Genomic DNA, 22,663 nt, shown 5'->3' on the forward strand with positions numbered 1-22,663 from the left:
AATGGCCGGAGCTTCACCAATCCAAAGCCAGGAGCCCGGAGCCTCTGCTGGGACATAAACCAGCGCCATGTGGGATCCTGGCACTACCCAGGGCCCTTGTGTTTGACTCTTGAACCTGCTCTGATTCTAGCATCCTGCAGGCTATGGCTCAGGCCATTGAGCTGCCACTCCTGAGGGAGACCTGGATTGAATTGTCAGCTCCCGGTTCTACTTGATCCTGTCTTGACTGTTGTGAGCATTTAGGAGTTATTTTACTGCTTGCTGGTTTAATGACTTCAGAAAAAGTACTCTTCAGATAGCTGAGCTTGAGAGTACACTTTGGTATGTACTTTGGCGGGTCCTTTTGGGAACCAGAGACAGTAACTAGAGACTGGTGTTGTGATGTGCACATTAAATCACTGCCATGGATACCACAGCTGTATTGAAGTGTCTAGATTGAGTTTCACCTCTGCGCTTCTGCTCTGCCTTCTTTTTGATTTGCCTGGGAGCTAGAGGTAATGACCCAAAGTACTTGGGTTCCTGTTACCCCTATGGGAAACCTGAATGGAGTTCTGGGCTCCTGGCTTTGTCCTGGCACAGCCCTTGCTACTGTGGACATTTTTGGGAAGTGAACCAGCAGCTAGAAGATCAATCTGGTCTGTTTTTCTCTCTCTCTGTCATTCTACCTACCAAGAAGACAAGTAAATATTTAGGGAGAGAGAAGGATTTTTGGATTTCTTTTGAAAAGCAGAGTGACAGAGGAAAAGAGATCTCATTTGCTGGCTCACTCCCCAGATGGCCACAGCAGCCAGGGCTGGGCCAGGCTGAAGTCAGGATTCTGGAGCTTCAACCAGGTCTTCCCGACGGGTGTCAGTTCTTGAGCCATCATCTTCTGCCTCCCAGGCCACATTATGTATAGGATGCTGGCTTGGAAATATGACAAATACACACCCTGGTCTGGGCTGTCCTCACCAGCAACAACTTGTTGCCACATCAGTCCTAGACAGTAAAATTTTTTGAACTTGAGTTGAAGAATTTTACAGTGAGTATAATGTGTAAAGAGCAGCTCATTTGAGGTGCTACTTTATGCACATTGTATGCAATCTGGAAATTGTATTTGTTAGATACCTTTATGAAGTGAAGGTGATAAAGACACGATGTTGTGTGGGGCATAAATTGCTACAATTCTTGGGAACCGTTTCGCAGAAATTAAAATATCTTTTTAAAAATCTATGTGTTTGGGCCCGGCATGGAAACCTAGTGGCTGAAGTGTTCTCATACCAAGGATTCCATATGGCTGCTGGTTCGTGTCCCGGTAGTTTTACTTCCCTTCTGGCTCCCTGCTTGTGGCCTAGAAAGCAGTCAAGCATGGTCCAAAGCCTTGGGACCCTGTGCCTGTATGGGAGACCTGGAAAAAGCTGGCTTCGGATCAGCTCAGCTCCAGCCATTACAACTACTTGGGGAGTGAACCAGTGGACAGAGGATCTTTCTCTTTGCCTCTCCTTCACTCTGTAAATCTAACTTTCCAATAAAAATGAATAAATCTTTTTTTAAAAAAAAATCTGTGTATTTGATTCAGATGTAAAGATGTTAGATAGCCTTTATTTACATGGATATTGTTTGGCAACATTGTTTAAATTAATAGAGAATTAGCCCCTGAACATCTAACCGTAGATGATTTTCTTTGATAAAATTGGGTGTCCATATAAGAATGTTGTATCATTGATACTGTAAGTGAATATTGACAAAAATATTGATAATTCGGTTGACTTGTTTAAAAGTAATACGTTGAAACAAGTGGTGATCATCTCTGGAAGAATATGCACAACGTGGGATGGTGCCATGGCAAAGTAGGTTAAGCCTCCACCTCAGTGCTGGCATTCCATATGGGTGCCGATTTCAATCCTGGCTGTTCCTCTTACAGTCCAGCCTTAGCCACTGTGGCCATTTGGAGAGTGAACCAGCAAATGGAAGTTCTCTTTCCCTTTGTCTCTCCTCTCTCTATAAATCTGCCTTTCAAATAAAATTAAAGAATACAGGAAACACTAAGTGGTTGCCTTAGGGATGGGATATTCAGAATCAGTGATAGGAAAGGACATTTGATCTGTATCTGTAGCTGTAAACTTAAAATGCTTAACTTTGTATATTAGCTTTCAGATTGTGTAGTTCAAAAATGTGTTAAAGGAAATTTCGAATAAAAGCTGTCTAAGACTCAAAAGAATTGAGTCACAGATGAATCGGGTATGTTAGGGAGGTAGCCGATGTTTCCTTCTTTGAAAGAACAAAAGACATCACCCTTTTAGCTTGCCTAACTTCCCTAATTCTCAGGGACTGTCCTGTTGTGACAGGGCACTGCTCAGAGCTTTGCTGTGTTTTCACCTGCTCCAACAGTTTGTATTTCTAATGTTAAATATGTAAAACTTTATACAGACATATTTCTGTAAAACTAACACTCAGTTGGGGGTGGGGAATAATAGTTGCTCATCAAGTGTAACAGGAAGTAAGGAGATGCTAAATTGATGAATTGTGTCACAGGTTGATATCACATAAACCCTATCTTGTCCATAGCTTTTGAGGTAAAACTTAGGAATAATGTAATATTACAGATATACTTTGATGTGCTAAGTGGGGCTTTATAGGTAATGTAGTCCTTTGAGTGATTTGGAAAGTTATAGTTTTCAATTAAATATTTAACTCGGACTTGGGAGATTTGAAGTAGTAGTATTTCTTTATAATAGAAATTATAGGATTGTAGAAGTCATTTGAAATTGTTTTCTTTCAGAAATCGAGCTATAGCAGATTATCTTCGATCAAATGGCTATGAAGAGGCATATTCCGTTTTTAAAAAGGAAGCTGAACTAGATATGGTATGTTTGACTTTTTGCAATTATCTGTAGTTAATGAGTGTATTTTAGTTAAATATCAGTATAGTAAACTTTGTTAATGTGGTTTACTTGACATTTAACTTGATTTTTACATCTTTCTTTAATGTACAGTCAGTTTTTAGTAATGTTTGGGATTAGAGCTGAATGGTCTCTGGCTTCAACCATCATATTTCAAGTCATTTTTAAAATTTCTCTTTTTTTCTTTAGAATGAGGAATTAGATAAGAAGTATGCTGGTCTTTTGGAAAAAAAATGGACATCTGTTATTAGATTACAAAAGAAGGTAACAGACTTTTCTTCTTCAAAGTTAATTTTTAATTTCCTTTGTTAAACTTTGATCTGGACAGGTCATTGCTGATTCATGCTAATTTATGCAGCCTGGGGTACGGGCTGGGCTGCTCCAGCATCCTAGCTTTGAGGAGTTGGTGCCATAAGAACTAAGGCATTTGTGTTTTAGAAGGGTAGCACATGGGAGCCAGTGTGATGCAGACATGATTAGCATAGCAGTGTAAATGGTGGTTTGGAAAGAACTTACTGAAGGAGAAATCTTGGTTGCCTGCTGTTCCTCTGGTTAGTGGTAGAAGCCTCTGCAACCCAATGTAAATTGAGAGCTATGGCACTCTACTTAGGTTTTCAAGGTGTAATTCAAATCTGAAAAATGCCTTACAAATCACTAGACAAAATAGCAAAAATCCTGAAAGTAGAGATGAAAAAAAATTATGCTGTTTTTATTGGAATCTGTCTGTTCATAACTGTTCTGTCTCAAGGTTATGGAATTAGAATCAAAGCTAAATGAAGCAAAAGAAGAATTTACATCAGGTGGACCTCTTGGTCAGAAACGAGACCCAAAGGAATGGATTCCCCGTCCACCAGAAAAATATGCCTTGAGTGGTCACAGGAGTCCAGTCACTCGAGTCATTTTCCATCCTGTGTTCAGTGTTATGGTCTCTGCGTCAGAGGATGCTACAATTAAGGTAATCTTTTATTAAAAAAAAAAAAAGAAAAAGAAAAAGACAGTGATCGGGTGAGAAATTAAAGTGTCCAGAACAAGAACCTCAGCAGGATAGAAAGGACTCTTAAGATTGTGAAGGATTTGGAAAGAATTCAAATAAAATTTCATTGAATCTCCTGAGGCACGCAGCCGTATTCACTGATGAGCTTGAGAAAATGCAGTGTTGTAAATTCAGGCTGGCAGTAGGTCACCTTATAGTCAAATTATTTTTTGTTCTTGGAGAATAAAGTATGTGCCCTACTTTATTGTATTTTTTATTGGAAAGGCAGGTATACAGAAAAGAAGGAGATACAGAGAGAAAGATTTTCCAGTCACTGGTTTACTCCCCAAGTGGCTGTAATGGCTGGAACTGAGCCAAGGCGAAGCCAGAGGAACTTCTTCCGGGTCTCCCACATCGGTGCAGGGTCCTAAGATGTTGGGCAATCCTCTCTACTCCTTCCCAGGCCACAAGGAGGGAGCTGGGTGGGAAGTGGAACAGCCAGGATTAGAACCGGCAGCCATATCGGATCCCAGTAGATATATATATAAAATTGGAAAGGCAGGCTTACAGAGAGAAAGATCTTCCATCCATTGGCTCACTCCACAAATGAATGCAGTGGCCCAGCTGGGCTGATGTGAAGCTGGGACCTAGGAGCTTCTTTGGGGTCTGCCACGTGAGTGGCAGGGTCCAACCACCTGGATTGTCTTATACTGCTTTTCCCAGGCCATTAGTAGGGAGCTGGATGGGAAATAGAACAACTGGGACACGAACTGGTGGCCATGTGGAACGCTGGCATAGGTATAGGCTTAACCTATGACACAGTGCTGGCCCAGTGAGTCCAGTTTCCAAATCAATTACTTCCCACCTGTAGGCTGGTGGTCATAGGGTGGACTGCAGAATAATTTTAAGTTATTGCTTTCATAAAAGTCTTTTGTTACGATGTACTAAAAAATGACAGCTTTTTAAAAAATGTATATTGTAAGTTTATTTTCATTCACATGAAAAAAGAGAGGGAAATATCTTCATTAACTGATTAACTCCATAAATTACACATACAACAGCAAGGCCTTGGACATACTGAAGACAGGAACCCGTAACTACATCTGAGTCTCCTCCATGGATGGCCAGGACCAAGTAATTGAATTGTCGTCTGCTGCCCTCAGGCTGCATTAGCAGGAAGCTGGATCTGAATGGAGGAGCTGGGACTAAGCCTGGCACTCTGACAAGAAATCCAGGTTTTGCTAGCAGTGTATAGAGGTTTAACTGACTATGCCACAACACCCACCCTTGCAGCTGCCATTCTGAGTTGTTGGAGGGAGAAACAATCTCAAATAGATTTACTGACTTTTGCAGCATAAAGAAAGTTAAAGTGCCATCTTAAATATCTGTTAAGCAACTGTATTACAAGTGATAGCTTTAAATTTTCCATTTAAAATTATAATTTTAAATGCAACTACTAGTAGTTTTCGTTTCCATGTGTGGTGGTTTCACCAATGGAAAGTAGCTGTGCATAGTCAGCATGTTTTATTTGGTCTATTTTTTATTTATTTTAGAGTTGGTTCACTTTCAGTGGTTTCAGTTATTCTATGGTCAACCACACTCCAAAAATATGGTACAGTACAATAAGATTTTGAAAGATACCACATTCACATAACTTAATATATAATTGTGATTAAATTTCTTTCAATGCCTTATTTATAAACTTTATCATAGGTATATTAAATGAGAAAACGTGTGCACATGCACACACAGGCTAAATCCTTTATGCAAGTTCAGAACACAGTTCCTGAGGCTGGGGCTGCTACTGTTGACACAGAATCATACTTTTTGTAAGAGTGATTTGAGGAAGATACTTCACTTAGCACTTGGACCATCCTCTGCTGCTTTTCCAGACACATTAGGAGGGAACTGGATCAGAAGTGGAACAGCCAGGATTCAGTAGAGCAGCTGGGAGTGAAACCAGTACCCAAAATGGGATGCTGGCGCTGCAGTGGCCCAACCCACTCAGGCACAGCGCTGGCCCCGATTTCCACATTTGAAAATCAGTCTGGGCAATATAGTGTTAGCATTTTCCTTCCCCTACCCCATTTAATTCGTGATGAAATTCAAGTTAGGAATGGGAGCGCTTTGTTAATTTGATGAAGGGTAAAGGGAAATAACTGAAAAACATGTAGGAGACATGATTCTTAAAAATACAAGTCTGCTCTAAGGTCAGAAACCAGGGCCAGGATGAGTAGTTTCTACACTGTACTGGAGTTTCTGTCCTGTGCAGAAATGAAGAAGAAGTGAAAAGCATATAGATTGGAAGAAAGGAAGTAAAGTCTTTATTTGCAGATTTTATGACCTTCACTGAAAGTGCCCAGGAATCCGTTACAAAAAGTATGATGGCTGAATTTTACAGAATCTGAGGATACTAGGTTAGTATTCAAAAAATCACTGTAGGAGTGGGCTTTAGGCGCAGTGGTTAGGACCTGCATGTCCCAGGCTGGAGTGCCTGAATTCAGTGCTTGCCTCTGGCTTACTGTCTCACTGCAGCTTCCTAGTAATGTGAATTTTAGGAGGCAACAATGATGCCTGAGGTAGTTGGGTTCCTGCCAGCCATGTGAAAGACCACAGTTCAGTTCCTGGCTGCCAGCTTCCTTCTTGGCATAGCCTTGCTTCTAGTATGTGTTTGAGCAGTAAACAAGAGTAGGTGCTTACTATGTCTTGTCTTCTAAAAAAAATTTTTTTTAATTGTGTTTCTATCTATAAATTAACAATGAATAATTGAAAATTCAAAGTACATCTATGCTGGCATCAAAAAGCCGTGAAAATATTAGTAAATCTTAATATCCACAGAACGAAACAATTAAGTACATGAAACTAACGTGTTTGGTTGATAAACTTCTACTTGTATTAGAGTTCAGGTTTCCTGTGAAAGAAGCATTTTAGGGCTAGTGTTCAGTCACAGCACATTTAAGCCACTGCTTAGGACACTTATCTCACATTGAAGTGCTAATTTGAGTCTTGCCTGTTCTACTTTTGATCCAGCTTCTTGGCCAGTGTGACTGAGGAGCAAATGATCACCCAAGTATTTGGGCCACTGCCACCATGTGGGAGACCTGGAAGGATTAAAGTTACAAGTTCTGGCTTTGGCCTGACCCAGCTGTTGCTATTGTAGTGCTCTGGCAAGTAAACTAGTGGATGGAAGTTGTCTAGTACCCCCCAATTGCTCCCCTGCCACCTTCCTACTGCCGTCCTTTCAAGGAGAAATTTTTTTTTAAGATTTATTTATTTTTATTGTAAAATCATATATACAAAGAGGAGGAGAGACAGAGAGGAGGACTTTCTGGATGGTTCAATCCATAATGGCCAGAACAGCCGGAGCTGAGCTGATCCAGAACCAGGAGCTTCTTTCAGGTCTCCCACACGGGTGCAGGCTTTGGGCTGTCCTTGACTGCTTATCCCAGGCCACAAGCAGGGAGCTGGATGGGAAGTGGGGCAACTGGGACATGAACTGGTGCCCATGGTGCTCATTTGAGATCCTGGTGTGTGCAAGGCAAGGAGTTTAGTCACTAAGCTGCTGCACCAGGCCCTCAAGTAAATAAATCCTAAGAAATATATTTTATAGGACCGGTATAATGGCTTGATTGGCTAATCCTTAGCTTGCAAGTTCCGTCATCCGGTATGTCTCAGTCTTCCACTTCGGATCCAGCTGGCCTGGGAAAACAGGATGGCTCAAAGCCTTCGGGTCCTGTACCGGTATGGGAGACCTGAAAGGGGCTCCTGGTTTCAGACTAGCTCAGCTTTAACCGTTGTGGCCATTTGGGGAGTGAAACAACAGATGATAATTAGTAAATCTGTAAATAATTAGTAAACAATGTTTTTCCAAGAGATATTTTTATGTAGTTTTGATGTTGTAGAAATTTACATGTTTAATGTTACAATGTCATGTTCATGTTACACATTCTTTTTGGATATAAAATTTCTATTTAGCCAATTCTCTGATGTTGAATATTTAGATGTTTGCAGATGTGGTTTATAAAGTTTATATACCCTACTTGGCAGATAGTTGTACTCATTATGGAAAGTATAGACTCAGTTTGATTTTAGAACATAGAATTAGTGTTGGTTAAAGAATGAACTTTGGGCTGTCATTTGGACTCTGTTGTTGTTGATAGTATGTTTTTGAACCAAATCTTTTCTGTTATTGATGTTTTCTATTCCTTTAGAAAAATTGCCTCCAATGTACTATTGGTTCAGTTTTTTGAATAAAATGACTGTGCTTTTGTTGCTGTTCTTGAACAGTGTATATCTTATAAAAACTTACTTTGACATGTCATTCTAGCAGAATGAGTATTCCTCCATTTTCCCTTAATATTGTATTTGTAAATGCGTATAATTTGAAGATGAAATGTCTTCTGCTTGTTGTTCGGTTAACTGGTAATATGCTAGAGTGGCCTGCAGAGTGCAAATGTGAAATGAGAAAGAGGTTGATGTTAACAAGTCTTCTTTTCACTTGACAGGTGTGGGATTATGAGACTGGAGATTTTGAACGAACTCTTAAGGGGCACACAGACTCTGTACAGGACATTTCTTTTGACCACAGTGGCAAGCTCCTGGCCTCCTGTTCTGCAGATATGACCATTAAACTATGGGATTTTCAGGGCTTTGAATGCATCAGAACCATGCATGGTAAGGGTAGAAGATAATGCCTTAATAGTGATTCCTACAGTGATACTTCATACAGAAGAATATTGGTTTGTTTGGGTTTTAGGTTATTTATTTTGGGGCCAGTCACAACAGCCTAGTAGCTAAATCTCTATCTTGCATCCTCTGGGATCCCGTATAGGCACTGATTTGTGTCCCAGCTGCTCCGCTTCTTTTCCAGCTCCCTGCTTGTGGCCTGAGAAAGCAGTAGAGGATGGGCTAGAGCCTTGGGACCCTGCACCCATGTGGGAGACCTGGATGAAGCTCCTGGCTCCTGGCTTCAGTTCAGCTCAACTCTGGCCATTGAAGCCACTTGTGGAGTGAACCAGGGGACAGAAGATCTTTCTGTCTCCCCTCTCTAGATCTGCCTTTCCAATAAACGTAAATAAGTTGTTTTTTTTTTAAGAATTTCTTTAAAAAGATAATTTACTTTTATTGGAAAGACAGATTTATAGGAGAGACAAAGATCTTGCATCTACTGGTTCACTCCGTAAGTGGTCACAACAGCCAAAGCTGAGTCAAATGGAGCTTCTTCCAGGTCTTTCCTGCAGGTGCAGGGTCCCAAGGCTTTGGGCCATTCTCTACTACTTTCCTAGGTTATAAGCGAGGGAGCCAGATCAGAATTGGAGCACTTGGGACATGAACCAGTGTTCATATGAGATGCCAGTGCTTGTAGATGTAGGATTTGCAATTTGAGCCATCGCACTAGCCCCAAAAATACTGGTTTTGAACAGTGTACATGTTCCCTGCATTAGACTCTTTTATGTATTGTTGGAGGATCAGCCATAGTGTTTTACATAAGGGTAATTTGTTCCTTTATTTGTTTTTTTTGTTTAAAAAAAATACCGGGGGCCCAGTGTTACAGTGTAGTGATTAACATCTTCGCCTTGTATGTGCCTGGATCCCATATGGGCACCGGTTCTAATTCCGGCAGCCCCACTTCCCATCCAGTTCCCTGTTTGTAGCCTGGGAAAGCAGTTGAGGACGGCCCAAAACCTTGGGACCCTGCACCTGCATGCGAGACCTGGAAGAGCTCCTGGCTCCTGGCATTAGATTGGCTCGACTCCGGCCGTTGTAGCCACTTGGGGAGGAAACCATCAGATGGAAGATCTTCCTCTCTGTCTCTCCCCCTCTGTACATCTGCCTTTCCAATGAAAACAAATCTTTAAAAAGAAAAAAAAAAAAAGAAAAAAACCTGCCAAGCCACTTATTTTCTTTAAGGAAGAGAAATGATACTCTTTTTTGCCCCCCTGTTTTTGCTATTTGGGAAACTGAAGTGCAGAAAGATGGTGTACTAAAAGGCAGAGCCCTGATTCCCTTGCTTGCTTCAGAGAGCCTGTATGTAAACACTGTGTCCTTGTTGGTAGCATCTCCAGGTCGTACTTGGAAAACTTTTTCTCAGGCAGTGTTGTTTTGAGGAAAGAGAGCTTTAGAATCAGATATCTGGGTTCAAACGCCTACTTGTCCCCCCCACCCATGGCATTAAAAATATTTAACCTCTTTCATCTGGAAAATAAAGCTGGTAGCACCCAAGTCCTCGAGCTGTCCTGAGGCTAAAGGAGATTAGGTACTTCAGGCCTCTGGGAGCGGTGCACAGAAGTTGCTCCCTAAATCAGGATTTTTGTTGTTTCTCAGGACATGATGAAATGTGAAGGCTGGGGTTTTATGTTTAGTAATGAAATTTTTCAAGGATTGATTAAAATGTGACTACATAGAAGATGAGGTTCGAAGAATGTATTTTATTTCCCACATCAAATGCATTAAGGAAGTTTACCAGTTAGAGCAATTCTGGAAAATTCATTTGTAAAAATCCGCTATTTACATTTCATTAAATTGACTGTCTTGTTGCTCTGATTTTTAAACGGGGCGGGGGGGGGGGGGGCGGTTACAACAATTTTATATTCCTTAAAATAACATGATATTTGTGAATATAATTCTCTGGAACTTTTTCCACAAAGGACAGCTGATAATCGGGAAGTGAATGATATATATGGGATAGTGTTATTTTTTCCCCTATGGAAATCAACAAAATGATAATCCTCAAACTGATCCTTCATGATTTTAAATCAGTTGCATAGGTTGAAATTTGATCATAAACAGAGCTGTTTATTTATGGTTTGTTTTGTACATCCGGGTATTTTACCTTGTATATTTGGAACTTGCTGTTGTATTTAAAACCCCATGGTAAGCTGAAGTTTAATTACTCTTGATGTTAGATCCTGTTACCCACTTTTTTGTTGTATATTTTAGGCCACGACCACAATGTCTCTTCAGTAGCCATCATGCCCAATGGAGACCACATAGTGTCTGCTTCAAGAGATAAAACTATAAAAATGTGGGAAGTACAAACTGGGTAAGTAGGTTTAGTAACAAAAGAATCAGCCTAATAGATATTAAAGAAACAATCAAAACAAAATTGGGTGCTGAGTGTTCTTAGCAGTTGTGGTTTTAATGAATGACCAACATGATAGTTGTATAGTTTATAACTAACCCGTGTTTTCTTTAAATGCTGTTTGAATGTTTTCCAAATAAAGGAATACAGATGCACGGTCATTGAGAACTTGCTTTATTTAAGGACTTACTCTCTTTGTAGTCTTCAAGGTGATTTGTGTGGGTTTAGATTAAATAACATTTGCTTGCACTTAGAATTACACTTGATTGTTACAGTTAAAACCTTAATTTGTTGCTCTTTTATAGATTAGTAAAGCATAGCATTATTCCAGTATGACTAGAAATATTTTTGTTAAATTTATCTTGTATGTGTAGTTTTGAATGATTTTTTGCCTTTTTTTTTTTTTTTTACAAAAACAAAAATAATTTATTTGCAAAACCCCCACATATGCAGAGTGCAGGAAGTTCCCCACATACCTGCAACTCAGTCTCACTCTCCTGGTGGGTGACAAGAACCCAAATACTTGAGCCATTCCCTGCCACCTTCTGAGGTGCATTAGCAGGAAGCTGGAGTTGGCAGTGGAGGGCTTCAGTAACAGAATGCGAGCATACCAAAGAACAGCTTTTTTAAAAACTGGCCAACTGCCCAGCCTCAAAGAGTCTTTCTTTGTATGGTGTACCTTGTAGATTGTGTTTATTTGGTTACCTTTTTAATGATGCTTGCTCATCAGAGTATGTGAATTGACATGTGACTGGCATATCCTCATCTTGTATTAACCAACATGTATGTTTCCACTACTGATTCTCATTTCTATAATTTGACAACTCCTCTATTCCAATGCGTAGCTTTTTTTTCCCTTCTTCTTTAAATCATTTCTGGGATGTGTCCTAACGATTGTCACTGCTCACAGTGTAATTACTTATTTTGACAGCTACTGCGTGAAGACATTCACAGGACACAGAGAATGGGTACGTATGGTGCGGCCAAATCAGGATGGCACCCTGATAGCCAGCTGTTCCAATGACCAGACTGTGCGTGTGTGGGTCGTGGCAACAAAGGAGTGCAAGGCTGAGCTCCGAGAACACGAGCACGTGGTAGAATGCATTTCCTGGGCTCCAGAAAGCTCATACTCTTCCATCTCTGAAGCAACAGGATCTGAGGTATTGTATGATTTAAGTGTCATTTCATAGTTTTATTTCTGATATCTTAGAATCTTGGAGCACTAAATAAGTTCTTTAATCACAGTTCCAAAGTTGTTGATTCCTTAAAAATTTTGCATCTCAGATTTCTGGGTCTTAAAACACTGCTTTTTTTTTTTTTTTTGCTTTTTTTTTTCCCCCCCTCTAATAATGATTACATGGTTGATCAGCCTGGAAGGATTGAAGTTTAGGGAAAATTGGGTAAATTCATTGCTTCCAGATTTGCTGTTTCATCTTGTTATTCCTGGGGGAAGGGGAGAAACAAAGGGGAAAACCACTGATGACTTCCCACATGTCCCAGTACCCAGGGATGAGGAACCGCCACCTGATATCAGCCCAGAGTGTCAATATGTACATATTCTAAGGGTTCTGTCCAAGTGGTTTGGATAGTTTTGGAATGTTGCCAATTTTACTGGTCTGAGGATGATATCACCCTACCAATGTCTGTTGGCTGCATTCACCGTGATTTTTGGCTGTCGTTGTTTGGGGTAGTTGTTCAGTTCTGTTCTGCTACAGAACCAAACATGTTGCCATGTTATCCTTTTACAACAGGGCCTGTGTCCACTGCTCCCCTTTTTCATTAAGTAGGACATGTTCTTGCAGGCAAGTCCAAGTACCTGAGATAGGTGTCCCAAGCATTGTCGAGTCCCCCACCCCTGGAGCTCACAAACCCAGCACCCACCTAGTAGGCGGGCCCCAGGCCTTGGGAAAGGAGACCCAAGCCCCACTGGATTGCCCCACCCCTGGGCCTCATAACCCCGGCACCTACCTCGCAGGTAGGCCCCAGGACCCAGGCCAGACAACCTGAGCTCCACCAAATCCCTCACCCCTGTAGCTCATGAACCTGATAACCACCTAGAAGGTGGGCCTCTGGACTCGAGCCCAACCATATCCCCCACCTCTGGGGCTCACAAACCCGGCTCCCACCTAGTAGATGGACCCTGGGACCCGTGCCAGGTGACCCAAGCCCCGCCAGATCCCTCATCCCCAGGGTTCACAAAATCAGTACCCACCTAGAAGGCAAGCTCCAGGATTTGGGCCAAGTGACCCAGGCCCCAGGACCAGAGCCAAGCTACCTGGGCCCTGTCAGATCTCCCATCCCTGGGACTCACATACCCGGCTCCTGCTGGCCCAGGCTGGCATGACTTGTCTCACCTCAGCATCCATTGCGCAGCCTGTCCTAGTCTAGTCTGTTCCCTGTTCCAGCTCTTGCTGGTGGGTGGTGCAACCTAGCCCAGCCCAGCCCAGCCCAGCCCAGCCTGATTGCTGTCCCAGTCCTAATGTGAACTGGCTGGTGTTGCAGCCCAGTCTGGCTCCTCCTGCCCCCCTGCCCTGTGATACTCAGATCTGCCAGTGGGTCTTATGTGCTGACCCAGACTGGTCTATCCCCAGCCCTGATGCACATGGATGCCAGCAGTACTGTAACCTAGCGTAGTCTAGGCTGCTCCTTGCCTTGCTTCTTGCGCTCACCTGCAGGGACTGTATCCCAGTGAAGGAGTTTCCCAAATTCCTCCATCGAATCTCCTGTTGGCAGTTCTCTCACACACCAGTGGGTCATTGGCCCAGGTTGACTTTGTCCACCTCCTGTCTTGACAAGAACAGTGTCCTTACACAACCAGCCATAGCCATTCTGGTTCTAGTTGGTTGTTGCAGCCCAACGCTGCCTGGTCTGTTACAACGAAACTCTTCCATGCATGTTCCTCTGTCTGTATTTTTGCCCAGTTATTAACATTGCTGTCAGCTGACCTCTGATTTGATGTGTGATAGGGAGACTCTACTGAGGAGTAAGAGTGGCCATTAAATGTCCCAGAAATACCACAGGAATTTGTCAGGGCACTTTCACACTTCGAAGAAAAATAATGTTCCTTAACAGGTATAATTATTTCACATATGAAAAAACAAACAGTAAAAGGCACCACAGTACCTTACTTGGAATGAACGATATTTCCTATAAAGACCTTTGATACTGTAGACCCTTAAGTACTAGTCTGGGGTTTTGTACTTTTGATTATGTGCTAAATGAAATAGTATTTCTGTGACTGACTATATGGACCAAAATTGACCATGCTTATTTATAAAGAGCCATTGCTATTGTGGATTTTTAAATTGTAATAAGTAAGCATTCCACTCCGCATGTCCTAGTTATTTTTCAAAAAGAAGCTTGTGTTTGATCTGTATTTTGGCTGCTTTATTATGTTTTCGCATTCTTTAGATTGCCCTCTGGTGGTTGTTATGTATATATTATATACCTGGTTCGAGCTGAACTTTATACAGAAAATTTCTCAGTGTAAATTCATCATCCGTTGGTGTTATGGCAACTGAATCTTAACCCAAGTGGAGATTTTTTTGAATTTTTACATTATCTGAGTCTTCCTGTATAGCCTAGGCATAATGTCAGACTGTATTTTACAACATAATAGAAAATCACGTATTACAAAATTGTGCGTTTATATTTAGGTGGAAAACATTTACACTCGTTACTTCATTTCTTGCAAGAGAAACTGTTTTCCTTCCTTTTTAAACCATTTTCAGAATTTATTACAGAAAATATTTTATTTGTAAATGGTGATTTTCTGTGTTCACAAAATCCAAAGCTTCCAGTACTCTGTATGCTTAAAAATTCATTTTTGTCAGTGTTAGATAGTATTTGCTGAGACAACTTGGTTTTTATGTTTTCTGTAGACTAAAAAAAGTGGCAAGCCTGGGCCTTTCTTGCTGTCTGGATCCAGAGACAAGACTATTAAGATGTGGGACATCAGTACTGGCATGTGCCTTATGACTCTTGTAAGTTGGCCTATCTCATTGCTGCTTTTATTCCAGGTAGTCCGTACTGGGCAGGGGATGAGTGGATGTGAGAAATTAACTCCCCATAGCTTTAAAATTTGCTCGTGATACCTGCAGCGGAAGAGAATGAAGACGTTAGCTTCTGTGGTTCACTGTTCATGTGAATCCTTTGAACTGTTCCCTCTAGAGTTCACGTGGTTAACTCAGTGGCTTTATCTTATCATTCTGAAGTTAATGATTCTAACTTTATGATTTGAAAAGGTTTATGTCACTTTAGGAGTGTCTAGATTTGTATATGAGGATATTCAGATGCTAGTAAGAGATGGTGGGCAGTCCTGCTTGCCTCAAGGAGTTCCGGGGGTTCTTGTGGATATTATTTTCATAACAACTTTTTAATATGATGTCTGTGTTTAGAAATTCTCTAGATGCTAACCATAGCTTCAAGTGATGGTATCTGTTCTGGGATATGACAGATATACAGGGAAGCACGATTAGGAACTGACTACAAAAAATAAACTCTTTTATTAGGACTCTGAGGTTTTTTTTGTTTGTTTGTTTCTCTTAGAAAAGATGAGCTACTTTTAAAAACAGAAGGCATTCTTCTTTATCAATATAGTTACCATGGATTTCCCTAGAGTTTTCTGGGGTTTCTATTGTTTTGTTTTTGTTTGTGTTTTTTTTGTTGATCTTTTTGTTTGTTTGTTTATATTTATTTAATTTTATTGGAAAGCCAGATTTACAGAGAGGAGAGGCAGAGACAAAGATCTTCCATCCACTCGTTCACTCCTTCACTCCCCAAGTGGCTGTAACAGCCAGAGCTGAGCCGATCCAAAACCAGGAGCCAGGAGCTTCTTCCAGGTCTTCTGCGTAGTTGCAGGGTCCCAAGGCTTTGGACTGTCCTCGACTGCTTTCCCAGGCCACAAGCAGGGAGCTGGATGGGAAGTGAGGCAGCTGGCATACGAATGGGTACCCATGTGGGGTTCCGGAGCATGCAAGATGAGGACTTCAGCCAGTAAGGCTACCACGCTGGATCCTTATCTGGAGTTTATGGCTTCTGTTTTTCAGCCAAAGGATTAGTGACAGGGAGGGAAGTTACTTGTTCTGGTATATTTGGTTGGACGTAATAAACAAGATTTGATTTCCTACTGAGAATCTTTAATGGTTGGTGACTTTATATGTCACTATAATAAACTAAGGCAAAGATAACATGGCCTAATCTTGTCCTTTTTGTCTAAAGCTATTCAGAAAAATGCTACTGACATTTCCATTGCAAGAAAATTTAGAAATGTACAGGAAATCTAAAAGAAGAAATTAAGAATTACCCTCAGATCATCACCATATCTAGTAATACTTTGCAAATATGGAGTTTTTTTCCCTCAAGTGTGTTTGTATAAATCAGGGCTATCAATTTAACTTTCTCTGGTGATGTTTTGTATCTGCGCCAGCCTGTATGATAAGTGCTAGCCATTTGAAAAAGCTTTTTTTTTTTAAAGATTTATTTTATTTTTATTACAAAGTCAGATATACTGAGAGGAGGAGAGATAGAGAGGAAGTGGAGCTGCCGGGATTAGAACCAGCGGCCACATGGGATCAAGGCGAGGACCTTAGCCACTAGGCCACGCTGCCGAGCCCGAAAAAGCTTTTAAGCTGTTGAAATGTGACTGGTGAAACTGAAAAGCTGAATTAATTGTGTCATAACAGGTGGAGGCTTTACCTGCTGCACTGCAGCTTTAGCCCCAGAGAGATCATCTATCCACTGATTGACTCCCCAGAAGCCTTGGTGGACTGGGCCAAGCCAAAACCAGGAGCTTAGAACTCCATATGGGTGGCAGGGCCTCAAGAACCTGGACCAACAGGGGCTAAATGAGAAGTGCAGTAGGTAGGAATCAAACTGGCACTTACAGGTGACGGGATTGAAAGTGATGTGCTGACTCAGTGCCACCAGTGCCTGTCCAATGTGGTGAGACCTGAGCAACCATATTCTGCAATTACCAAAAATAATGGTATAGACAGTTAAGGTAGTGTTAGTATTTTGTAGATGCTGTCCAGGCAGTCTGTGCTTTTACTAAAATACTTTCTTTGTTTTTAAGGTGGGCCATGATAACTGGGTACGTGGAGTTCTGTTCCATTCTGGGGGGAAGTTTATTTTGAGTTGCGCTGATGACAAGACCCTACGTGTGTGGGATTACAAGAACAAGCGATGCATGAAGACCCTCAATGCGCATGAACACTTTGTTACCTCCTTGGGTATGTAAACATTATGAAGTTTCTGAAAAATTAGATTTTGGTGTGCCAGGTATGACAGTTTTACCTGATCACATGGACTTTCACAGGTAAGAAATGACCATGTTTTCAGGGCAGCAGGCAGAAGGCAAGATAAAATCACTGGAATTCCTACTGGCATTTCCCTTTTTCTCATTCGCTGTCTCCCCTTTAGGAGAGAGTGTGTGTGTGTGTGTGTGTAGAGATACACAGAGAAAATATTGCTTTTGTTATTTCTCTCCCCAGATGACTGCAATGGCCAGGGCTAGGTCAATTTGAATCCAGGAGTTTATTTCTGGTTTCCCATGTGAGTACAGAGACCCAAAGGTTTGAGTCATCTGTTCTCCCAGGCACTTAGGAGGAAACTGCATTGTAAGTGGAGCAGCCAGGACTCAAGCTGGAGCCTATGTGGGATGCCGGTGGCACAGGCACAGGCTTAGGCTTCACGTGCTATGCCACAGAGCCAGCCCTGATTTCTGCAAACATACACATTTTCTCCGTTGTGTAATATTGGCTTTGGAAACTAGAATTGTGAAAAGGACATTCATTGACCATTCCAATAGGTATTTTTTTTTTCTCTTATCAGTTTGCAAGATTCTTGAAAGAAACTGTATTTAGCCTTACCTCTCAGAGAAATCCACCATTGTGTATCTAGGAATTCAGGAATTGTGTTTCTGTTTAGAAAGCATGCTTTGTGTCATCAGGACTCTACTCTATAAAGAGTATGAGGGCCCAGAGCAGTGGCCCAATGGCTGAGTCCTCGCCTTACATGCGCTGGGATCCCATATGAGCACTGGTCCCGGCTGCTCCACTTCCCATCCAGCTCCGTGCTTGTGGCCTGGGAAAGCAGTTGAGGACGGCCCAAAGCCTTGGGACCCTGCACCCGCGTGGGAGTCCCGGACGAAACTCCTGGCTCCAGCTTCAGATTAGCGCAGCTCCATCCATTGTGGCCACTTGGGGAATGAACCAGCGAACAGAGAACTTTTGTCTGTTTTTCTCTCTGTAGATATGCCTTTCCAAAAAATAAATCTGTCATTAAAAAATAATAAAATGTAGTGAGCATGGCAAGTTACACTGCACACTATGGTAGGATCTTATCATCTTCTAGCATTGGGCAGAAATAAAAGACCTAAAAGTCTGGAACATAGTATTCAGTGATGACTGTGACAAGAGTTGTTGGCAAAACCGGTTGGGCACAGGACTGCATGGGCAGGATGATGGATCATTTAGATTCAGTTTTTCTAACCCAGTTGATAAAATCAACTTGTGCCTCCTAGAGATCTAGGCATTGAAAACTTGGGTATTCTTGGACTTGGTTTTCTTGTGGCTCATTAAAACTTGTGTCTGGCTCAGTCTGATCTTAAAATAAGCCTTTTCTTTTTCTTTCAGATTTCCACAAGACGGCACCCTATGTGGTTACTGGTAGTGTAGATCAAACAGTCAAGGTGTGGGAGTGCCGTTGATTGAGCCTCATGGCCCCTCCTCCCTTGTTCCTCTGGATGCACTCTGATGATACCATGGTTACCCCATTGAGCTCTGTTTAAATAAATATTGTCCTTTCATGTAAATTATTCTGGATGTAGATTGAGCTTATTAAATGTTACACACAAAGTATTCATGCATGGTGAATCCAAATTGTATACTGTAAATTTACATATGTTGTCTAGACGTACCATAGGGTTTGAAAACCTGGGCTGGCATTGGTCACACCAGGCCTAAGAAGGCGGAAGTTGAATAAATTGAACTAGGGCACTAAACTGAATAGTTGACAGTGTCGTTTTATGTTGATTAGTAATTCCTGTTTTTCTTTCTGCTATCTGTTGGTGCCTGACTTGATGGCCTCATTTGGGGAAAAGTGGTGGTTATTAGGACTTTTTGCTGAAATGTGTATCTATGTAACATCACTTAAGTGTGCTTAATAAATCTTTAAGGATGTTAGATAATAAGGCTACAATTCAAAATCTTCTGAACCATCTGTGTAATTAATTGAGGATTACATATTGGAATTGTTGTCATGACACATTTGCCAAATCAGTAGGATACATTTGTTTTGGCAGCCTATCAAGCAAAGGCTAGTGGTATATTTATGTAAGAAAATGATTGTAAACCTCAAGAAAAATCTCAGCAGCTAATGGCAAAACTTTTATTTCGTTTTGGTCTTACTGCTTTGTAAACAGGTTTAAAACACTGTCATACTCTAAGCTATTTTCCACACTAGACATACTTCTAGTTGTAATTTCCATGCTATTAGACTGTATAGTGATGTGATTTCCAAGTAGAATTTAATCTTCCCATTGAGTGTCATGGTACAAATCACTATTTGTTTTTGATGTTTTTAGGGGTGTGCAATGTGCATTACATGATGGCAGAAATATGGAAGAGGTTATGTTTGTCCCTTTTAGAGGTGGGAGACAGCAGTTTGCTTTTCAACAGGAATCTGCTGTTGACTTGAACTGTTTTTCATTGACAAGTTAGAAGTGTGACAGGGTTCGATGGAGCGTGCATAAAAACGTACTGTTTTTCACCTTTTGTTTATATAGAAATGTTTATTAAGTATATGGGCATATCTGTAAGAGGGTAAGTCTGTATATGTTCATCACACATGTTCACACCTCCTTGTCCTAGGCTCCTGGGTTTGTGGAGAAGTGCTACAGTGTACTAGCAGAGTAAATCTGGCCGTGGGAGGCCATGCTTTAGGACAAACCCCCGTTGACCTTCATGCTTCCAAAAAGTAGGTCGGGCTCTCTGGGGGTCTCTCCCAGCTAGAGGAAAGTCACTTCCGTTATCTCTCCCCTTCCCCCCACCCTGCCAAGGTGGCCATTCAGCATTTTTCCACATCCCTGATATATTGTATATTTTAATCCAAAGTTAATACAAGTAGTTTATGAAACTTATCCAAGACTTTTGGAATGCTATCCCATTGTCAGATATTAATAAAGAATTCCACTGCTTAGTTAATAACAAGCAAGGTTTTTGTTTTTTAAGAGAGTCATTTGCATTGTTAACGATGAAATAATGAGTTTAACAAAGAAATTTATTCTGAATTGCATTTTATTCATTTGTGTAATAGTGTTTTTTAAAACGTCCCTTTTAGTTATTTAACGGCAATTTGGTTCCTGTAAAAGACAAAAAGGTGAGAGTTAATGTCCTGTAGATATACATGAATAGGCCGTGTTATTTAGAAGCAGCTCTCTGTCTAGCTTGTGTCTTTTTGTTTGTTTGCTTATTCTTAATAATCCCTGAGAAATGTTTCTGGAAAGGAAAGTGTTTTTGAAAACTAATGGCTATTTTCGTGGACAAAAATTCCATCTTCCGCTAATCCCGTAAATGCAGTAGATAACTTTTGGGACACTATTGCCTCAAAACCCTGCTTACATTGAGAACCCACTCCCCACCACTTGCTGTTCTGACTGGACTTTTCTATAAAAGCTATGGAAATTCTCTTTGTTCTCATTTGCTGCTATTTCTTGTCCTGTTTGGAGAAATATAAATGCATAGAAAATGGTGCATCTTAACCTTTGTTTTTACATGTATGAATGTCTTGTATTTTAGTTCATTTTTAGCGTGTAGCAACATGAATTGTTTGAGGGTAAGCCACGACATCTAGAAATCACTCAGATATGAACACCACGAACGGTAAAGCAAAGAGGATGCTGGTATAAAGGACCCAGCCGCTGTTGCTGGCTGGCTGATGATGCCGCACACGCCACTGACTGACAGAGAAGGAGGAACGGCTGATCCAAGAGCCAAGTCGTGCTGCCTCGGGAGAGTGCTGCGGCCCGCTGCCACGGCCACCAGACATCCTGCATGTGAGAAGCAGTGAACGTTGAATCTCAGGGATGGTCCACACCTGGATCCAAATGGAACGACCCTGTGTGAATAGTGAAGGGGGTGGGGAGAGCGGTCCATCCACTACCCGGGATCCCACTTGCCAAGGTTCCCTGCAGTCGTCTGACACTGCCCTGTCAATGCCCTTTCTTACTCTGTGTTCTCTGTTTTCTCTGTCTGCTGTCTAACCCTGTGCCTTGCCTGGGATAAGGACAATGGTGTGACTGGTTTGGATTGTAAGTAGAGGACTTTGATTATTGGTTTAGAGGTTCGCTGCTGCTTTGTCACTTTTTCAATCAAATTGGCCATTTACCTAAGAAATAAAAAGCTGGTAGAATTGCCTTCTCAGATGATTGCTGACTTTTTTGTGTGTGAAAACAGACATTCCAGTGCACCCTGATACAGCGTGCCCAAGAAAGCAGGCCACGAGAGCTGTGGTTAGTAAACCATGTGGAGAGTAGGTGCTCCCTGACCTGGCGTCTGGCACTGTGGAGGCTGAGACGTCCCATTCTGTCTGCATGGTGTGACCAATGGCGTGCCCGGAGCACTGCTCAGACCACTAGCGTGCGGCGCTCGTTGCAGTGTGTGCAAGCTTTGGCTCTAGTCCCCAAACCCAGTCTCGTGTCCGCCCTGCTCTCCTGCTGGCCTCTTTTCTGTTTCTGTGTGAACTTCCAGGCGATATCACTTGTCAAATAGTTTTTCTTCTTTAACTTAAAAAAAATATCTAAAAATAAAGGATATTTTGTTTGTTGACAGTGGTGGCTTGATAATCCTTAAGCAACTGAAGTTTAAATTGTTAAAGGAAAAGGCACTTAACAATGGTTACTCTTTCTGTCCAGCTGTATATAAGTCCAATGTGTTAATTAATCTAGATGATGCCAAGAATCTGACAGCATAGTGACATGTACAGAACTGGTGGACAAAGTTTTTGGGTTTTTTCCCCCGGCAGGGTAGGGGGGTAGGGCTATAAGTCATGATGGGACTAAACTGCCTTTTTATCTTTCCACTGTATCATGTAAGTGGCTGCTTTTTTGTCCTGCCTACCCTTCGGGCGTCCCAAAAGCTCACTCTGAAGAAGTTAGAGATAAACATAAATTCTTCAGGTTAGAAGTTGAGCCTGACACTGACATGAAGGCAAGCATTGATTTCCTATGAACGTTACAGAGGTGGTAATTGGAGACAACAGTCCCGCAGATTGTGAGAGTTGACTGAAGACTATTGACACAATTAAATCAGTAAAGGAATGTATATAATATTGCTCTTGTGTTTTACAGTAAGATTTGTTGCTCTCAGACTGTGTAAAACAAAATTTATTCATGTTTTCTGCATATTAAAAAAATCTTATTGTACCAATTGGTAAACTATTAAATGCCTATAAAACTAGATGTGATTTTTTTTTTCCCCTTCTTGGGCACAGATTAATCCTGATATGAAGTGGGGCTGTGCTTACCAACTATATAAGGGCAAGACACGTGGGCAGCAGGGTCTGGGCAGAAGGCCTAAGACTGTGCCAGCGATGGCAGTGGGTTCCTTGCCTTGTGGTTGAACACAGAGCGGAGTGGGTCAGCTATCTCTACACACACCCCCTAGATCTAGCTACCTATCACCCCTGCACACATACACGCCTCCCTGCAGGGTTATGAGGCCCTGCCTG

General features: G+C 41.6%; 1 protein-coding gene across 1 annotated transcript in view; it reads left to right on the forward strand.

Moving 5' to 3' along the window:
• The window catches only part of PAFAH1B1 (platelet activating factor acetylhydrolase 1b regulatory subunit 1), a 63,401-nt gene extending 41,661 nt beyond the window's left edge, over nt 1-21,740 (forward strand). Inside the window, exons 3-11 of the mRNA XM_004593972.3 lie at nt 2,762-2,846; nt 3,072-3,146; nt 3,631-3,837; nt 8,361-8,529; nt 10,795-10,897; nt 11,868-12,096; nt 14,818-14,919; nt 17,010-17,166; nt 18,571-21,740. Coding sequence (XP_004594029.1) covers nt 2,762-2,846; nt 3,072-3,146; nt 3,631-3,837; nt 8,361-8,529; nt 10,795-10,897; nt 11,868-12,096; nt 14,818-14,919; nt 17,010-17,166; nt 18,571-18,644 — 1,201 coding nt within the window. The 3' untranslated portion in view covers nt 18,645-21,740. The remainder of the gene's footprint in view (nt 1-2,761; nt 2,847-3,071; nt 3,147-3,630; nt 3,838-8,360; nt 8,530-10,794; nt 10,898-11,867; nt 12,097-14,817; nt 14,920-17,009; nt 17,167-18,570) is intronic.
• Nucleotides 21,741-22,663: the final 923 nt, after the last annotated feature.

This window comes from Ochotona princeps, chromosome 17 (genome assembly GCF_030435755.1).
Source record: "Ochotona princeps isolate mOchPri1 chromosome 17, mOchPri1.hap1, whole genome shotgun sequence".
NCBI lineage: Eukaryota > Metazoa > Chordata > Mammalia > Lagomorpha > Ochotonidae > Ochotona > Ochotona princeps.